Raw genomic sequence first — 18,310 nt, forward strand, 5'->3', positions numbered from 1 at the left:
TTGAGGTATTTCCTTTCTTGGAGCGGGAGAGGCTACCATTACCAGTTTCCCTCTGTTATATGAGCTGATAAGATAACTGTCCTCAGGAAGAATGTGCCAAAGAATGAGGTTCTATGCCTCTTTCTGGCTATGCCTTTCTTAACCTGAATTACCCAGACACATCCCATCATCTAGACCTCAGTTTTTTAATCTATAAAATAAAATGTATTTATGAAGAGCTCAGGGCTAATGTTAAAAGCTGCAGGTGGCAAACTTTATTTTTAAACTAATAAAATATTTTCTAATGTTATAAAACTCTTGCTTAGTTTGAAACATTATCTGGAAAACGGTTAGATTCACAACAGATGTTAAAAATACTATAGGAAAAACTGAAATGGGGATAAAGTATTTTCTTTGCAGCTACAATAACACAATCTCAAAATGTTAGAGTCACAGGTTTAATTATGTCCTACACTGTTAAGTTTACATTCAGAACAAATTATTCTATGAACAATGGTGTTCCCTTAACATTAAAATGGTAGTTTTTTTCTGCCTTTATACAGGATAGGACAAAAGTAGGTTTTACAATTTTGAGTATGCAAAAGAGTTTATTCTTGTATTATTATTTATCATTGTATTATTTTCCATACAAACAACTGTAAACTTACTTTTGTCCCACCCTGTATTTGCATTAATTCTGCAATGATTTCTGTGGAGGTTTTTTTTGTTTTGTTTTGTTTTTTGGTATTCTTGGCCAAAAAACACTGTATTTCCTAAATTATTTTTTCATAATCTTTAGCTGAAGTAGAATTAAAGTTTGGCAATGTATTTTAAAATAGTCTGTGAATATCTCCTTACAAATGTGAATATATTTAAAAGAAATAGAAAAGATGAAGATTTACCTACAAGCTATTTCTTGAGTGCTTTTTATAATAATGAAAACATATATTTTAAAGAACTATCAGTGACATGGGAAAATTAATATTTAGTGTAAAAAAAAAGTGGGACAGAAAACTATATGGAGAGAATTACTCCTAAGTTTATAAAACTAAAATAAAAGTATGAACATACACACACACAAAAATACAAAATGTTAGCTAAATTTATTCATTTCTGAATGGAAAGATTAGAGATGCTTTTATTTTCTCCTTGATACTCTTCTAAATTTTCCGAATTTTCTACAATAAAAATATTTTACATTTAAAATCAGGAAAAACTGATGTAAAAGAAGAATTTATATTTTTCCATAAATACGCCTCATCGCCCCACCAGCATTGTGGAACATACTAGGAAATGGGAAAAAAAAGTAGTATATATAACATTTCAAATTTATAATTAATATTCATCTAGATTCCCAAAATTTAAGATTATAGTTTGATATTAAAAACTGGAGAAGAATTTTTCTACTTACCTTCTCCAACCATCGTCACGCCTATCGACATGCCTAAGAATTTGCTCTTAGTCCAGACATGCGCATTTACGCACATCTTCCTCTCTGCACATTCTGCATAAAATCCTGATACTGGAGGATGATGGGAAACCTGTTCAGCAACAAATCTGACTGTATAGCAGTCTGGTCCGACCTGGCTTAAAGCCTCGTCTGATAGAGGAGCATGATTTGTGACTGCCTGGGTGGAAGAGTTGCTAGTAACACTGGATGCTACCTCGCTTTTTGGCATCTTCCAGGAACAGTGAAATGTTTCTCCAATGATAGGATTGTACGGTTTCTTAGCAATGGCTCCCTTACGGCCTTCATGAAATGAGGTAAGGTAGTACTCAACAAAACGAATCATCCTGTCCTCAGCTGTGGCTCCATTACTGATGGCTATAAATAGATCTGGATGAGACATAAAGTCTGCATACATTTCCAGCAAGGAACGCTTCTCTAGGATAAATGTAGGAAGCACCACCTAAAACAATAAAAACAACAAAACAGAGAAATTTTAATCCAATGTAGATAACTGTTCTTATCTCTCAAAAAACATTTCAGCCTAAATGGGTATTAACCCTTTGAGTGCCAACCAATATCCTAGGAACTATGCTAAAATTGCCAAGGCATTTTTGCTGATTTTACAGCAGTTTAGGAAAAAAATTATGAATCACAAGTAAATGAAGTTACATATTCAATATCTTCCACAAAATTGTCATCATCACAGCAAGAATTGACATATTTAGCAACATCATCACCACTAATAAAAGCAGACTTAGAACTGGACACTGCAGGAGGAGTGCGATCGCGCTCCCCGGCACCCAAGGGGTTAAACACAAAGCCACAAAACTCATTACAAAAAATAAGTATTCATTTTACCAATTATACATAAATAAAAAAATTTTAAAGATTTTTTAAAAAGCATGCTTGCCGAAACCGGTTTGGCTCAGTGGATAGAGCGTCGGCCTGCGGACTGAGAGGTCCTGGGTTCGATTCCGGTCGAGGGCATGTGCCTGGGTTGCGGGCACATCCCCAGTAGGAGATGTGCAGGAGGCAGCTGATTGATGTTTCTCTCTCATCGATGTTTCTGATTCTCTATCTCTCTCCCTTCCTCTCTGTAAAAAATCAATAAAATATATTTAAAAAATAAAAATAAAAAAAATAAAAAGCATGCTTAGCCCTAGCCGGTTTGGCTCCGTGGATAGAGTGTGGGCCTGTGGACTGAAGGGTCCCAGGTTTGATTCTGGTCAAGGGCACATGCCTGGGTTGTGGGCTCAGTCCCCAGTAGGGGGTGCGCAGGAGGCAGCCGATTATTGATTCTCTTTCATCACTGATGTTTCTCTCTCTCTTTCTTTCCCTTCCTCTCTGAAATTAATAAAAATATATTTAAAAAAATAAAAATAAAAGCATGCTTAAAAGGAAACAAAAACCTTCCCAAGTGGAGAGAAAAGAAGAAAAAAAAGAGAGAACCAGGGAATCCAATAGCCATGTAATGAGTTTCAGAAAGAGAGAGCAGCAAAAAAATGGAGAGAAAATTACCAATGAAATAAGATTTTAGAGAACTGAAAAATATGAGTTTTCATATAGAAAAGGTCCACCAAGTGCCCAAAGACAATAGATAAAAAGAATCCTATACCAAGATATGTTACTGCTGTCTGGATGGGCTGAAGACACTCATTTCACCCACAGACACATTGTGGCTTCAATCTACTGCTGAGAGTTGGAGGTAAATCATGGCTGGCTTAGAAGCAGAAAATACTGAGCAGCTTACTCTCACTGCCTACATTCCTTATACAGCTAAACTTGTGCTGGCTATTCACTTTTTTCTAAGAGAAGTAACTCTGTTAAGGGATACATATATAAGTGGTAAAACTATAAAGGACAGTATGAGGATGATTAACACAAAAGTCAAGTAAGTAGTTGCATCTAGGAAAAAGCAGGGGACTAAAACCAGGAGGAGCATTCAGAGAGCTTCCAAGTTCTGACAATCTATATATATAAAAGCCTAAATGACTAGTCGCTATGATGTACACTGACCACCAGGGGACAGACACTCAAAGCACAGGATCGGGCTCCCTCCTGTCTGGATCAGGCCTGTGGGGATCGGGCCAAAACCGACTATCTGACATCCCCCGAGGGTTCCCAGATTGTGAGAGGGCACAGGCTAGGCCAGTGGTCGGCAAACTCATTAGTCAACAGAGCCAAATATCAACAGTACAACAATTGAAATTTCTTTTGAGAGCCAAATTTTTTAAACTATATAGGTAGGTACATTGTTATTAACTTAATTAGGGTACTCCTAAGGCTTAGGAAGAGCCACACTCAAGGGGCCAAAAAGCCGAATGTGGCTCGAGAGCCGCAGTTTGCTGACCACTGGGCTAGGCCAAGGGATCCCACCGGGCCTCTAGTGTTCTATAACTTAACCTGAGTTGTGGGTACATGGGTAATTGTTTCACCATTGCACTTTGAAATGTTTATATGCATTCTATTTAGTCTTCTGTGTGTATAACACATTTCACCAAAACATCTAAAAAAGGAAATGCAACAAAACTAGATATAAACTATAATTATATGAAGAAAGATTGCAAGGGAATCTCAGAAAGTGAGAGTTAGGTCGTTAAGGTGGTAAAATTATAGGAGATTTTCCCCTTTTATTTTCCAAAACCTTCTGTGAAATATTTAATTATACTAAATTCATAATATTATTTAAAAAGGAATAAATGAACAGTGGGGAAAATGTATGTTATTTATTCGCAACATGAAGGCTACAAACATGGTTACCTTCTTTTTCTTGCTGTAGTCCCAGCACCTAGTACAGTGTCTGGACTAAGAGGGGTTCGATAAAAATTTGTTGTGTAAGTGTTATTATAGATAAGAGGTGGATGTGACTGCAGTTTAGTCACCAGGTTCTTTGATGTTGTTCGAAAAGCACCATTTTAAAAAAAGTTATGTGAATGTTTCTACTCCGTGATTGGTAAATATTAGTGACCTTATATACACACCTTTTGCAAATTTATTTATTTTTACTGACTTTAGAGAGAGGATGGGGAGAGAGAGATAACATCGATATTAGAGAGAAACATTGATCGCCTGTCTCCCATATGTGCCCTGACCAGAGATCGAATCTGCAACCTTTTGGTGTATGGACGACATCCAACCAATTGAACACCAGCCAGGACTATATATACATCTTTTTCTTTTTTTAAAAATATATTTTATTGTTTTTTTCAGAGAGGAAGGGAGAGGGATAGAGAGTTAGAAACATTGATGAGAGAGAAACATCGCTCAGCTGCCTCCTGCACATCTCCTACTGGGGATGTGCCTGAAACCAAGGTACATGCCCTTGACCAGAATTCAACCTGGGACCATTCAGTCCGCAGGTTCGACGCTCTATCCACTGAGACAAACCGGTTAGGGGTTTCTTTTTTTAAAATACATTTTTTTTGCTGATTTCAGAGAGGAAGGGAGAGGGAGAAAGAGAAAGAAACATCAATGATGAGAATCACTGATCGGCTGCCTCCTGCATGCCACACCCCACACTGGGGATTGAGCCCGCACCCCAGGCATGTGCCCTTGACCGAAATCAAACCCGGGACCCTTCAGTCTGCAGGCTGACACTCTATCCACTAAGCCTAATCAGCCAGGGATATGCATCTTTTAAATTAACAAGGCACAAATGTGGGGAAAGTATATTATATACAGTTATTCATGCCAAGAGAGCGCTTAACCATCTGCATTACTATCACAGCACATTCTTTTCAAATGTCTTATGCCTCATAAACCACAACACTGTACTTATGCCTTATGTACCCAAGTCTTCTAAAGGACAGCAAATCCCTTATATGATTACTCGTTATAACTAATTTTAGAACTAACAGTCTTTTCTGAACCACTAATATGAAAATATTTCTAGAATAAAAATGATAGCTCTAACCCAGGGGTGGGCAAACTTTTTGACTCGAGGGCCACAATGGGTTCTTAAACTGAACCGGAGGGCCGGAACAAAAGCATGGATGGAGTGTTTGTGTGAACTAATATAAATTCAAAGTAAACATCATTACATAAAAGGGTAGGGTCTTTTTATTTTTTTAGTTTTATTCATTTCAAACGGGCCGGATCCGGCCCGAGGGCCGTAGTTTGTCCACGGCTGCTCTAACTGGTTTGGCTCAGTGGATAAAGCATTGGTCTGCGGACTAAAGGGTCCCAGGTTCGATTCAGACAGATCAAGGGCATGTACCTTGGTTATGAGCACATCCCCAGTAGGGGGTGTGCAAGAGGCAGCTGAATGATGTTTCTCTCTCATTAATGTTTCTAACTCTCTATCTCTCTCCCTTCCTCTCTGTAAAAAAACAATAAAATATATTTGAAAAAAAATGATACCCAATTGAAATGTTAGATGAAGATGAAAGGTTAATGGGTTTCTTTATTAATTCCAAAAATGTCTGCTTCTTAGCAGGCTATTAATTCCATTCTTTTTATTCTTTTAAGCTTTAATTGGCTTTATTAAGTGATTCATGAATCAGGCAGTATTCCATCTGTCAACTAGAAGTGTACTCCCCACTCCACTTACTTTTAAACTCTCCTATAATGGCTGTAAGTTTAAGAGAATAAAAAAATAAAAAGAAAATAAATGTTTTTTTTCAAAATTTGAAATACTTCTAATGAATATAAAAGGCAATATGCTTTCTATTCAAATTGTATCTTCAGATGAATAATTCGCTGAATCAAACAACCTTTTAACCTACTTTCACTATTTCAGTGGCATAAAAAACCTCAATTTGAAATACACTTCATAAGTCAATTTTGAAATGCCATACTAATGCAAAGTAATATTAGTAGTAATTCAAAGTACACAATCCACAGTAGTAAATATTTGACATATATAGGTTTTAAACCTGATTGTGTGTGTGTGTATGTATGTATGTGTGTGTGTGTGTGTGTGTGTGTATATATATATATATATGTTTGTTTTTTTTAAATCCTCACCCGAGGATATTTTTCCATTGATTTTTAGAGAGAGTGGAAGAGAGAGGGAAAGACAGAGAGAACATTGATGTGAGAGAAACATATTGATTGGCTGCCTCCTGCACGAGTCCCGACCAGGGCTGGGGCAGGAGAGGAGCCTGCAACCAAGGTACGTGTCCTTGACTGGAATGGAACCTGGGACCCTTTGGTCTGCAGGCTGACGCTTTATCCACTGAGCCAAACCAGCTAGTGCTAAGCCTGATTATTTTTTTAAATTGGCATAGATTAACTGTTAAACACAAATTAAGGCATACTAATTAAATAACCTAAGAATGGAGAAGACTGGCTTAAAATTAAAAACTATAGATCAGTGCTAATAAAACTTCAATGTATACATGAGTCACCTTGGAGTCTTATTAAAATGCAGTACCTGGCCCTAACCGGTTTGGCTCAGTGGATAGAGAGTCGGCCTTCGGACTCAGGGGTCCCGGGTTCGATTCCGGTCAAGGGCATATACCTTGGTTGCGGGCACATCCCCAGTAGGAAGTGTGCAGGAGGCGGCTGATCAATGTTTCTCTCTCATCGATGTTTCTAATTCTCTGTCCCTCTCCCTTCCTCTCTGTAAAAAATCAATAAAATATATTTTTTAAAAATGCAGTACCTGGTCCTCTGAGTCTGGGATTGGGGGCTAAGATTTTGCATTTCTAACAAGTTCTCAGGTAATGGTGATTCTACTAGTCTTCAGACCACATTCCTTGGCCCCCGCACCAGTTTCATTGATGTATAATTGACAAAACTGTAAGATATTTTAAGTATACATTGTGGTAATTTGATATACACATATATTGTGAAAGGATTCCTACTATCTAGTTAATTCAGACATAGTCTGCAACCTATGTATGGCCTTTGGGTCAAATCTGGCATCCTGTTTTTATATATAAAGTTTTGTTGAAACATAGCCACGCCCAATTCAACATATTATCTATGGCTACTAAGGCAGAGTTAAGTAGTTCCAACAGAGACCTATGTCCACATAGCCAAAAAATAATTACTTTCTGGTCCTTTACAGAAAATGTTTGTTATAGATAATACCCAAAATGTGCTATCCAACATGGGAAGTAAGAGTAAAGTAGATACTGAGACCAAGATGGCGGCGTAGGTAAACACCGGAGACCACTGCCGCAAACAACCATTTCAAAAATACAACTAAAAGACTGAACGGACATCACCCAGAACCACAGGAAGGCTGGCTGAAGAGAGACTCTACAACTAGAAGGAAAGAGAACAGCAAATCGAGGCTCAGAGGCGGCGCAGTGTGGAAAATACAAAGGTACCGAGGTGCGCGCGCAAAGCGGGCTGGTGGCTGAGGGCGCTGTTGTCGTTTTCTGTCGGGAGTGAGTCTCAGACTCTGGGCTCCAGATCCGGGCGAGTCTCTAGGGACCCAGACTCAAACGGGAGAAGCGGGATTATCCGGCATCAGTTGGAACCTGAGGGCAGCTTTCTCTCCAAGGTTTGCAGCGGCTGCCAGGGTTCTGAGAAGCAGAGCCTCTGGGAAGGGGACTGAGCGTGGCCATAACTGCTCCCTCCGCCCGCCCTGTTGAGCCCGCCCCGCCCAAACTCTGCGCACAGCCATTTGCCGATCGCCTCAGGCAAAGGCTGGATTAGCGCCTCCCCAGAAGGCAGACGTTTTCCACACAGCTGATTCCTTCAGCCAGCCGGCCTGGGGGTCAAATCCCTCTAGTGTTAACTACAACAATTAAGGTTTGGCTAGAACAAGACTGCGCACAGAGACCACAAGGGGGTGCACCAAGAAAGCATAAAAGATGCGGAGACAAAAAAACATGACAGAAATGGAGGATATGGAGCTAAGAATCGCAATTTTGAGGGCTTGCCATAAATTTGTGCAGAGCCTCACGAAAACTAATGAGACCCTCGATGCTACGATAAAGAAATTAGAAAGTAAGCATACACGGACTGAAATAAAGAATATTATACCCAATAGCAGACCAGAGGAGTACAATAATCAAACCAAAGATTCGACAAAAAACACCCAATTGGAAAAGCAAAATGAAAAAAGAATCCGAAAGTGTGAAGATAGTGTAAGGAGCCTCAGGGACAGTTTTAAGCGGTCTAATATCAGAGTCATTGGAGTCCCAGAAGATGAGAGACAGCAAGATATTGAAAACCTATTTCAAGAAATAATGGCAGAAAACTTCCCCCACCTGGTGAAAGAAATGGACTTACAGGTCCAAGAAGCGCAGAGAACCCCAAACAAAAGGAATCCAAAGAGGACCACACCAAGACACATCATCATTAAAATGCCAAGAGCAAAAGACAAAGAGAAAATCTTAAAAGCAGCAAGAGAAAGAGGCTCAATTACCTACAAGGGAATACCCATACGACTGTCAGCTGATTTCTCAACAGAAACTTTGCAGGCCAGAAGGGAATGGCAAGAAATATTCAAAGTGCTGAATACCAAGAACCTACAACCAAGATTACTTTATCCAGCAAAGCTATCATTCAGAATTGAAGGTCAGATAAAGAGCTTCACAGATAAGGAAAAGCTAAAGGAGTTCATCACCGCCAAACCAGTATTATATGAAATGCTGAAAGGTATCCTTTAAGAAGAGGAAGAAGAAGAAAAAGGTAAAGATACAAATTATGAACAACAAACATGCATCTATCAACAAATGAATCTAAGAATCAAGTGAATAAATAACCTGATGTACAGAATGAACTGGTGATTATAATAGAATCAGGGACATAGAAAGGGAATAGACTGACTATTCTTGGGGGAAAAAGGGGTGTGGGAGATGCGGGAAGTGACTGGACAAAAATCATGCACCTATGGATGAACACAGTGGGTGGGGAGTGAGGGTGGAGGGTGGGGTGGGAGCTGGAAGGAGGGGAGTTATGGGGGGAAAAAAGAGGAACAAATGTAATAATCTGAACAATAAAGATTTAATTAAAAAAAAAAAAAAAAAAAGAGTAAAGTAGAAGTATCAATGCCTTTCATGGTTTTGGGATTATACATGATTGTGGGATTATACATCCTTTTCTTTTTCTTTTTTGTTAATCCTCACACGATATTTTTTCCATTGATTTTCAGAGAGAGAGTGGAAGGGTGAGGTAAAGACACACAGAGAGAGAAACATCAACTGGTTGCCTCCTGCACACTGGGGCCAGGGATGGGGGACTGAGCAAAGCTGGCTAGGACCATCCATTTCTTTAGATTTCAGTTCTGTCTACCAATGGACCTCTTTAATTCTGTACAGAAGCAAGAATGTAAACCCTCATTTGCTATGCAACTTCCTGCTGGTGATATTTTTTAAAATAAGAAATCACTTTAATGAAAATAAGAAATGCTGATCAAGAGACTAAGAAACAAACTCATAAAGACTAAAAAGCCCTGACAACGTTAATGAGTACAGGTAGAGCACGTATAGTCCTGACCCAAAGATCTCCACAGACAGTTTATCCCATCACTTACTCTTGTTAAATCCATGCCCAGCTTGAGCTGTGACAAGAGATGTAGGATAACACTGCGTTGCTCTTCCACAGCTCCCAGGTCATCCTCCTTGTTGTCACAAGTATCCTCCACCTCATCATCTGTATTTATTTCTTCAGGTTCCTTGATGCAAAACAAGTCTATTGTTACATATGCTTATTAACATCCTTTAAGAAAAAAGTTTAAACATCAGACTTGAAGCGATTTATGTTGGGCCTAAATCAATCTGAGAACAGGCAAAAATCTTTTTACAAATGTAACTTCCGTCACCTGGTCATGGAATAGATTTACTTCAATGAAACCATTATTGCTGATGCTCAACTTTTTAAGATCTTGCCATATATGTCACATATAAAATACATATATTTTGCAAAAGTAGGGTATTTCAAAAAGAGTGAAAAATGTCACTTCTGAATCTCAGGCTTTGTAGGCATTGACCACCTGCCTGGGAATACCACCACTACCTATAACTTAAGTTCAAGATATTTTGAGACAAATATTTGTCCTATTTTAAGTTAAAACCAAAAAAGTAAAATTTTAAAGTGACTGTGCATATCAAATTTAACTACTGTAATCTATACTCATTCATTCTTGGAGTTGTCAGGAAGAAACCTAGGGTATGGAAATCCTGCAGTTACTCATGCCTTCTTCTTCTTCTTTTTTTTAAATTGATCTTAGGGAGAGGAAGGCAGGGAGAGAGAGGAAGAGAAACATCAATCAGTTGTCTCCTGTGTGCACCCTGACCAGGTAGGTGTATGGGATGATGCCCAACCAACTGAGCCACACCAGCCAGGGCCCTCATGCCATATTAATACCACAAAAAGTTCTTTGCCCAGCTCTTCAATCAGTCCATCAGTCAGTCAATCAAACAGCCCCCTGGAAAACTGAAAATGTTTACCTTTATCTCAATAAGGTCTTAGCTGCAAATAATTGGTTAAAAGAAACTTAATTTCTTTTTTTTTATTTTTTTTTAATATATATTTTATTGATTTTTTACAGAGAGGGACAGAGTTAGAAACATCGATGAGAGAGAAACACTGATCAGCCGCCTCCCGCACACCTCCCACTGGGGATGTGCCCGAAACCAAGGTACATGCCCTTGACCGGAATCAAACCTGGGACCCCTGAGTCCGCAGGCCGACGCTCTATCCGCTGAGCCAAACCGGTCAGGGCTGGAGAAACTTAATTTCTTATTTATTTCTATTTAAACATCAAATACCAGTTTCAAATCCCAAGTGCCACAAGCCAATTCCAGCATGTCATAATTGCAAGTTTCATCAAAAGGTTGATGGAACTTGGGGACTCAACAAGGGCTGAGTCACATATGTTATCACCTGTTGGGAATGGCTGAGGGCATTTCCCCAAACCTGAAAAGGATGCATTAAATGATTGCTTGCTGCCAGACAACTCAGGGCATCTTAATCTACATGTTATTGCCTCCTACTGGCCAAATACCTGAACAGCCATAGGCAAATTCTTCCAATCTGACAATGGATTCTGTACCTAAACCTACCCTTTGAAGTATATATCTCCACCTTGCCTTAGGATAATTTGTGTTAATAAATAGCAAGGGGTCCTGAGACAAGGAGAACTTAGTTCCTTTAGCTAAGTCTTCTCTGACTCCCTATAATGCCTTTCAAAATTATGTTTCGTCTCTGGACTCTAATTTATGCACAGCGCCTTCTCCAGATTGCTGAACCCTTCTAGAAGCTGGATCAAGACCACTGGCGTTACCCAAGATTCTAAAGAACCTTATCAGATGTCACTTTCCATGTTTATCTCGGGGTGGTGTCCCATCTCTCTCATGGTACCTCTTCTTACTACCTCTATGCAAGACAGTTTCATATATGTATATTGCCTTTAGTACTGTATTAGATTTAGTTATGAGGATTTTAAAAAGGAAATAACTTTCCTTTTTTTAAGGCAAGATTTCCTTCTTTTTAAAAAAAAATATATTTTTATTGATTTCAGAGAGAGAGGAAGGGAAAAGGAGAGAAAGATAGAAACATCAATGATGAGAGAGAATCATTCATCGGCTGCCTCCTGCATGCCCCACACTGGGGATAGAGCCCACAACCTGGGCATGTGCCCTGACCGGGAATTGAACTGTGACCTCCTGGTTCATAGGTTGATGCTCAACTACTGAGTCATGCTGGTAAGTCAGGCATAACTTTCCTTTTTAAAGATGTCTCTGCCTTTGGTTTTCTCGTCCCATAACCAAATCCTATCATACAAGAAGTCAATCTATTTTGTGTAGCTAGGCAAAGAAAACCAATCCTAATCAGGCACAAAATCAAGAACTTAATGATCTCTCAAAATACAACAAAATATCAAACACAGTGACAGAGTTAAAGGGTAGTGGGTTTCTGGCCATTCTTCTGCCTCTTTCTCCTTTTTTCCTCTTTTCTTCTACCAAGGAAATCTGTATCTGCTCAAATTCTGATAAATCAATTAATGGCCTAGTTCATTTCCTCATGTCAAGACCACACAATTATTGTTTGTATAAATCAGAATTACTTTTGTTTTTATGAGCTTGAAGAGAAATTCCAAAGGCTTTCTCACTTCCTCCTTTCAATGACTAGGAAGTCTCTCCAGGAAGTATTTCCTGTTATCTATCCTAAATCATTTGCACAATATAGTTTAAGTAAGCATTCTTGGGAATGTCTACTCATCATAAAATGGGGGTGGGGGGGCTGATTATCCCCCTCTCTATGTATGGATATTAACTATAATAATTATTCACTTGAGAAAAGTTGAAAAACACACACACACACATACACACACAACCTAACAGGTCTTGATTATATAATGTTCTCCAACCCTCTGAATAGGTACCACTGCATTGGGGTCATAACCTAGGACACAGATTAATAATGCAAATGTAACCCTAACATGATTATACAAGATAAAAGTTTACTTTGCAGTTTCTCCTAATAAAATAGTATTAAATTAAAGAAATAAAGCATAATCTGGCAGAAAACCTATTTAAAGAAATATAGTTTTTATTGTATTTATAAAAATAGTCAACTCACTTATTAGAATAGAAAAAAAAGAAATTCTATTGACTAATACTGATTCTAAAACCTGGTATGAATAAAAAAATTTGGAAGGTCTCCTTTCTTTTTAAAACGGCTCTTCTTACAGGTAACCATGTCTTTCTAAAGAAAAGCTTAAGGTAAAAAAATAAAATAAAATAAAGCATTACCAAATTTCAAATAAATATGAGCAAATGTATAAAATCCCTACAAAACCAGAATGGTTAGCAAATACAGTAGTACAAGGAATTCATACAATTTGGAGATTGCACGGCAAAAACACACCCCCATTTTTTGTCCTGATTTCTGACTTGGGCACAACAGAACCAGGGGCTTCATTCTAGCTTCAGTGGGGTTTATTTCTTCCATCACCTGACATGCAATCTCCACTGCTCTATATATTCCAGCTTGCATCAGCACTCATATTTCAAAAAAAGGCATACGTGAAATTTTTTGATATTCATGTCTATTATGGTATGCTTCAATTAAGTCTAATGTCTTGTAATTTAAATTTAGTAAAATGTGTACTAATTTTTTCTACTTAGATGTGATATACTTGGTCTACTCAATATTTCAAAAAATTTGAAAACATAACAATCTTCTCCTCCCCACCTCTGTGCTGCATCTCCAACATATGTCCCTATCCTGACCTCCAGCACGCTTTGTATTCTCATTTAGGAGGATAAAGATGGAGTATATAATCTATAGTTTATAGTTTTTTGACTTGCAAATTATATCTCAAGTCCTAATCTCTCTCCAAAGCTTTAATTTCATCATTTCTAATTGCTTTTTATATACATTTATAATCATTTAATCCTTTTTTCACATAAAATCCAACCATGTTCATAAATCATACTAAACCTTTTTTTCTCAAAAAGCTTTCTTCCTAACTTTCCTAGCTTGTGACTGGTGCCACAATCTTATCTAGTCATTTAGGCTAAAAAACTTGGGATCAACTTTGATCCAACCCTATATCCAGTCAATTATAAGTCCAACTGATTTTTCATTTGAAGTGCATGTTACCTATTCATTTGTCTTCACTTTTACTTCTATAGCTTCTATCCACACTTTAATTACAAGTCATATACAGCAGTCTTCTTAAACATATCCATCCCTCCGCATGCTCATGACCCTATTATCTATCACATTAAGACAAAATTATTCTACATGATTTTTATGTTCCTCTGGGCACAGTTTACATTGTATTCTATGGAGCAATACTCCAGGGATTATCATTCCACACAGAAGGCAACATGAATGGTCACTGGATTTGTAAAAGTCAACAACCCTCTGGTCATTTTCCATAAACCAGGTGCCCTGCTAAATTTATTTTATCTTCATAACAATCTTATGCAGTATTATTATCATCCCTGCTTTACAAATGAGAAAACTGAAGCTAAGAGAGGTTAATTAATTGGCCCACGTTAATAAAAAGTAAGACCTGGATTCAAAACCATCAGGCAAGCATTCTCCACAATAAGTATACATGCCTTAGTATCCCTGCTTGTGTTCCTCGCCCATCTTTGAGATTCCTTCACTACTCCTATTCAAGTCTTGTCTCCTTTCAAAGCCCAAGAACATTTCTCTCCAAAGCATTTCTTATACACTCCATCCAGTACATCTCTTTCTCTGAATACCCATATCCCAGTAGTCTAAACAATATTAATTAAGAAGAAAAAAATACTGCTTCACCTCAATTTTTCAGTGTATGTGTCATGATTCCAAATCTCTTCAGTAAAAGAACTGTCGTCTATTTTTGTGTCTCCTCTAATTCTTAACGTTGGGCTTGCCATATACAACTACATAGCTTAATATTTACTGACTGACTTCACAAATAACCTTGTCAAAAAGCTGGAAAAAACCCCAGCATTATATACTTTTTTCTTCTCCCCTGCCCACTCTGCCTGCCTCATTAAGTCAAGGCCTTTGCCAGTTTTATTTTATTTTTTTTAAAAATGTGTTTTTATTGACTTTAGAGAGAGGAGGTGGGGGGGGGGGGGGAGAGAAACATTGATGTGAGAAACATCAATCGGTTGCCTCCTGCACACATGCTGACCAGGTATCGAACCCACAACCTGGGTAATATTCTCTGACTGTGAAGTGAATTGATAACCATTTGGTGCATGGGATGATGCTCAACAAATTGAGCCCCATGGGCCAGGGCACCAGCTTTAGAAGTCCCGGTGTCAGCCCTAGCAGGTTTTGCTTGCAGTGGTTCTCAACCTTCTGGCCCTTTAAATACAGTTTCTCATGTTGTGACCCAACCATAAAATTATTTTCGTACTACTTCATAACTGTAATGTTGCTACTGTTATGAATCGTAATGTAAATATCTGATATGCAGGATGGTCTTAGGCGACCCCTATGAAAGGGTCATTCGACTGCCAAAGGGGTCATGACGTACAGGTTGAGAACCGCTGGCTTAGTGGATAGAGCTTTGGCCCAAGGACTGAAGTGTCATGGGTTTGATTTTGGTCAAGGGCACGTACCTTGGTTGCAGGCTCAATCCCTGGCCCCAGTCGAGTGTGGGAGGCAACCAATTTATGTGTCTCTCTCATATCAATGTTTCTCTCTCTTTGTTTCTCCCCCTTCCTTCCACACTCTAAAAAAATTCAATGGAAAATATATCCTCGGGTGAGGATTAATAACAAAAAAGTCTCTGTGTCAAATATTTCTTTTAAGAAGTAATTTGCTAATATACAAATTACCATAAACTGTGCATTACTTTTGACTCAATAATTCTAGTTAGAAATATAGCCTAAAAATATAATCCAAATAAAAAGGAGGGGGGAAAAAAAGTACACAAGATGATAGAGTGCTACTATAAAAAAAAAACAAAAAACAATCTAGATATTCAGTAGCCTATTTCAACCTTTAATTATATAGGCCAAAGTAACATAGGAAAAGTGCTTATGAGAAATATCAAGTAAAAAGAGCTTAAAAAAACCCCCACTATCTCTGTAATTACAACCATAAAAATAACAAATGTGAATCCAAAGGCAAAAAAACCAATATGATTTGTTACAGTGGTGGAATTATAAATAGAATAAAATACTCTAGCTTCTGAGAAATGTGGGATAACTAGTACTTTATAAAAATACAAAACCCTAAGACTGAGTGCTATTTTAAGTAGAATAACACTTTCAAAATTTGGTTTGGTAAAGTGCTTACTATAAAAAGATTTAATAGTAAACTTTAAACCTGTAAACATAATAAAATCTAGTAAATAATGTTAAATTAAGAATTGGAAGAGAGAAACATGCAAATAATCTTATATGAGATAAGCTATTTTCTAGAAAAAGAAAAACATGCAATTTCAATCTTTAAATACGTTTTTATCAAGCAAAAGTAACCAAAATTGAAAAGGGCACATAATTTAACATGAAAACACAGCATGTATAGGTTTTATACAACAGACTACTTTCAAAGTCAAAGCAGGTAGAGTCTGCAAGAATGTTGCTCTGGTGGTAGGTTGACTTGCACACCCTAACAACAAACAGAGAACTGACCCCTTCTGAGTGATTTCTAATTTTACACCAAAATCATATTTTCATTAGCAAATTACGTCTTACCCTTGCTAATAGTCCAGATTCCGCAACACACTGCTCTTCTGGGACTGCCATTGGCTTACTCTGCTCAGCTGCAAAGGGCTGGTCAGCTCCATTTTTATAGTGGTTTGATAAAGGTATCTTTGGTTCTAACCACTCGATTGTCGTTCCTGATGAAGTAAGAGAAAACTTTCCCTGAAACTTGCTCATAATCTGGAAAGTTCAGCAGATGTAGATTTTATTAAACAATTTTGTGTTGAGCCTACAAGACTAAAAGCAATTCAACCTGTTAAGAGACTGCCAAGACAGCCATATGTAGCTCATTAGCATGCGCACCATGATTGGTGTTTTACAAAAGAGTAATTTGCAACTTGAAAGCAGATATCACCGTTTAAAAGAATCAACCCTGAATAGGACTGAACTTACTTCTTGGGCAAATCTGAGAATCATAAACCACATTCCCATCCTACCAGTTGACTTGTTGGCCTTTCCCTATGAACCCTGCCCCTCTAGTAATCACAAAGCGTGCAATTAGGCTTTAGTGAGTTACAATTACAGTAGGAGCCTGAGACTGTGAAACAGTAAAATTTGCTTCAATTGGGTTGAATTTTATTCTCAGTAGCAATTCTCTAACCAAGTAATATAACCAACCCCTTGATCTAATTTAAGAATTGTAAATACAGGTCCATTCTTTTTTTCAGTCATATAAAAAAGCTCCATATACTTTTAAATTGAAACTCTTCTACTGAATAAATAATAGCTGACCCAGTGAAAGACAGTAGTCACATTTACAGACCTGTCATCTTCTCAATTAATGACTTAAATGTCTCTTATTACCCTTAACTAGTTTAACAAAGTGGATTCTATGCCTAATCAATAATGGAAAATGTTCCATTTGATTTCAGAGGCTGATCTAGGTTTCACAGAAGCTTGGTTATAGAGGGCTACAATAAGGGATGCTCAGTCTACCAAGCAGAAATTTTAAACAGTGTGGAGTTTACTCAGTCTATAACAAAACCCCAGGCTTCTTGCAGAGAAATAAAGTACACAGTTATCAGGATGCCAGAGCATTTTGCCCTACCATGCATTTCAGTTTCACTTGGCAATTGGGGAAATCGATGACTGAGGCAATGCCTTGGGTAAGTTCATGGAGCTTCTTCCAAAATTCCAAAGAAAACACCTTGCTCCTATTTTAAAATGATTATTTTTAATATATTTATCTAGATGTCTTTACTTCTAAAAATAAAAGGCACACAGACACTAAATTTAAAAGATCATTCAACTAATTAAAATCTTAACAAAACTTATTATTGCCCAGCTGGTGTGGCTCAGTGGTTGAGCATCAACCTATGAACCAGGGGGATCATGGTTCCAGTCCAGTTAGGGCACATGCCCGGGTTGTGGGCTCGATCCCCAGTGTGGGGCGTGCAGGAGGCAGCCGATCAATGATGCTCTCTCATTATTGATGTTTCTATCTCTCTCTCCCTCTCTGAAATCAATAAAAATATATTATAAAAAAAAGTCCGTATAAGATTAAACACTAACTGGAAATTAGATTTCACTTCTTGTGTTATAATAACACTTAAGTGGGAAGATAATTCAGTTTTTCCAGTTGTTACTTTCATTTTCAAATGACTAGAGGTTATATTTCTACAGACCTAAAAGTTTACAATGTTTCATTTTTTTCATTAAAAAGGTAATTTAGCCGAAACCGGTTTGGCTCAGTGGATAGAGCGTCGGCCTGCAGACTGAAAGGTCCCAGGTTCGATTCCGGTCAAGGGCATGTACCTGGGTTGCGGGCACATCCCCAGTAGGAGATGTGCAGGAGGCAGCTGATCGATGTTTC

General features: G+C 38.0%; 1 protein-coding gene across 1 annotated transcript in view; it reads right to left on the reverse strand.

Annotated features, from left to right (window-relative positions):
- The window catches only part of OSBPL11 (oxysterol binding protein like 11), an 85,837-nt gene that overhangs the window by 19,117 nt on the left and 48,410 nt on the right, over window positions 1-18,310 (reverse strand). Inside the window, exons 7-9 of the mRNA XM_070406409.1 lie at window positions 16,489-16,634; window positions 9,864-10,004; window positions 1,391-1,889 (exon numbers count right to left, since the gene is read on the reverse strand). Coding sequence (XP_070262510.1) covers window positions 1,391-1,889; window positions 9,864-10,004; window positions 16,489-16,634 — 786 coding nt within the window. The remainder of the gene's footprint in view (window positions 1-1,390; window positions 1,890-9,863; window positions 10,005-16,488; window positions 16,635-18,310) is intronic.

Source organism: Myotis yumanensis, unplaced genomic scaffold, assembly GCF_028538775.1.
Source record: "Myotis yumanensis isolate MYYU_CA2020_CCGP unplaced genomic scaffold, mMyoYum1.0.hap1 SCAF_2, whole genome shotgun sequence".
In the NCBI taxonomy this organism is placed as follows: Eukaryota; Metazoa; Chordata; class Mammalia; order Chiroptera; family Vespertilionidae; genus Myotis; species Myotis yumanensis.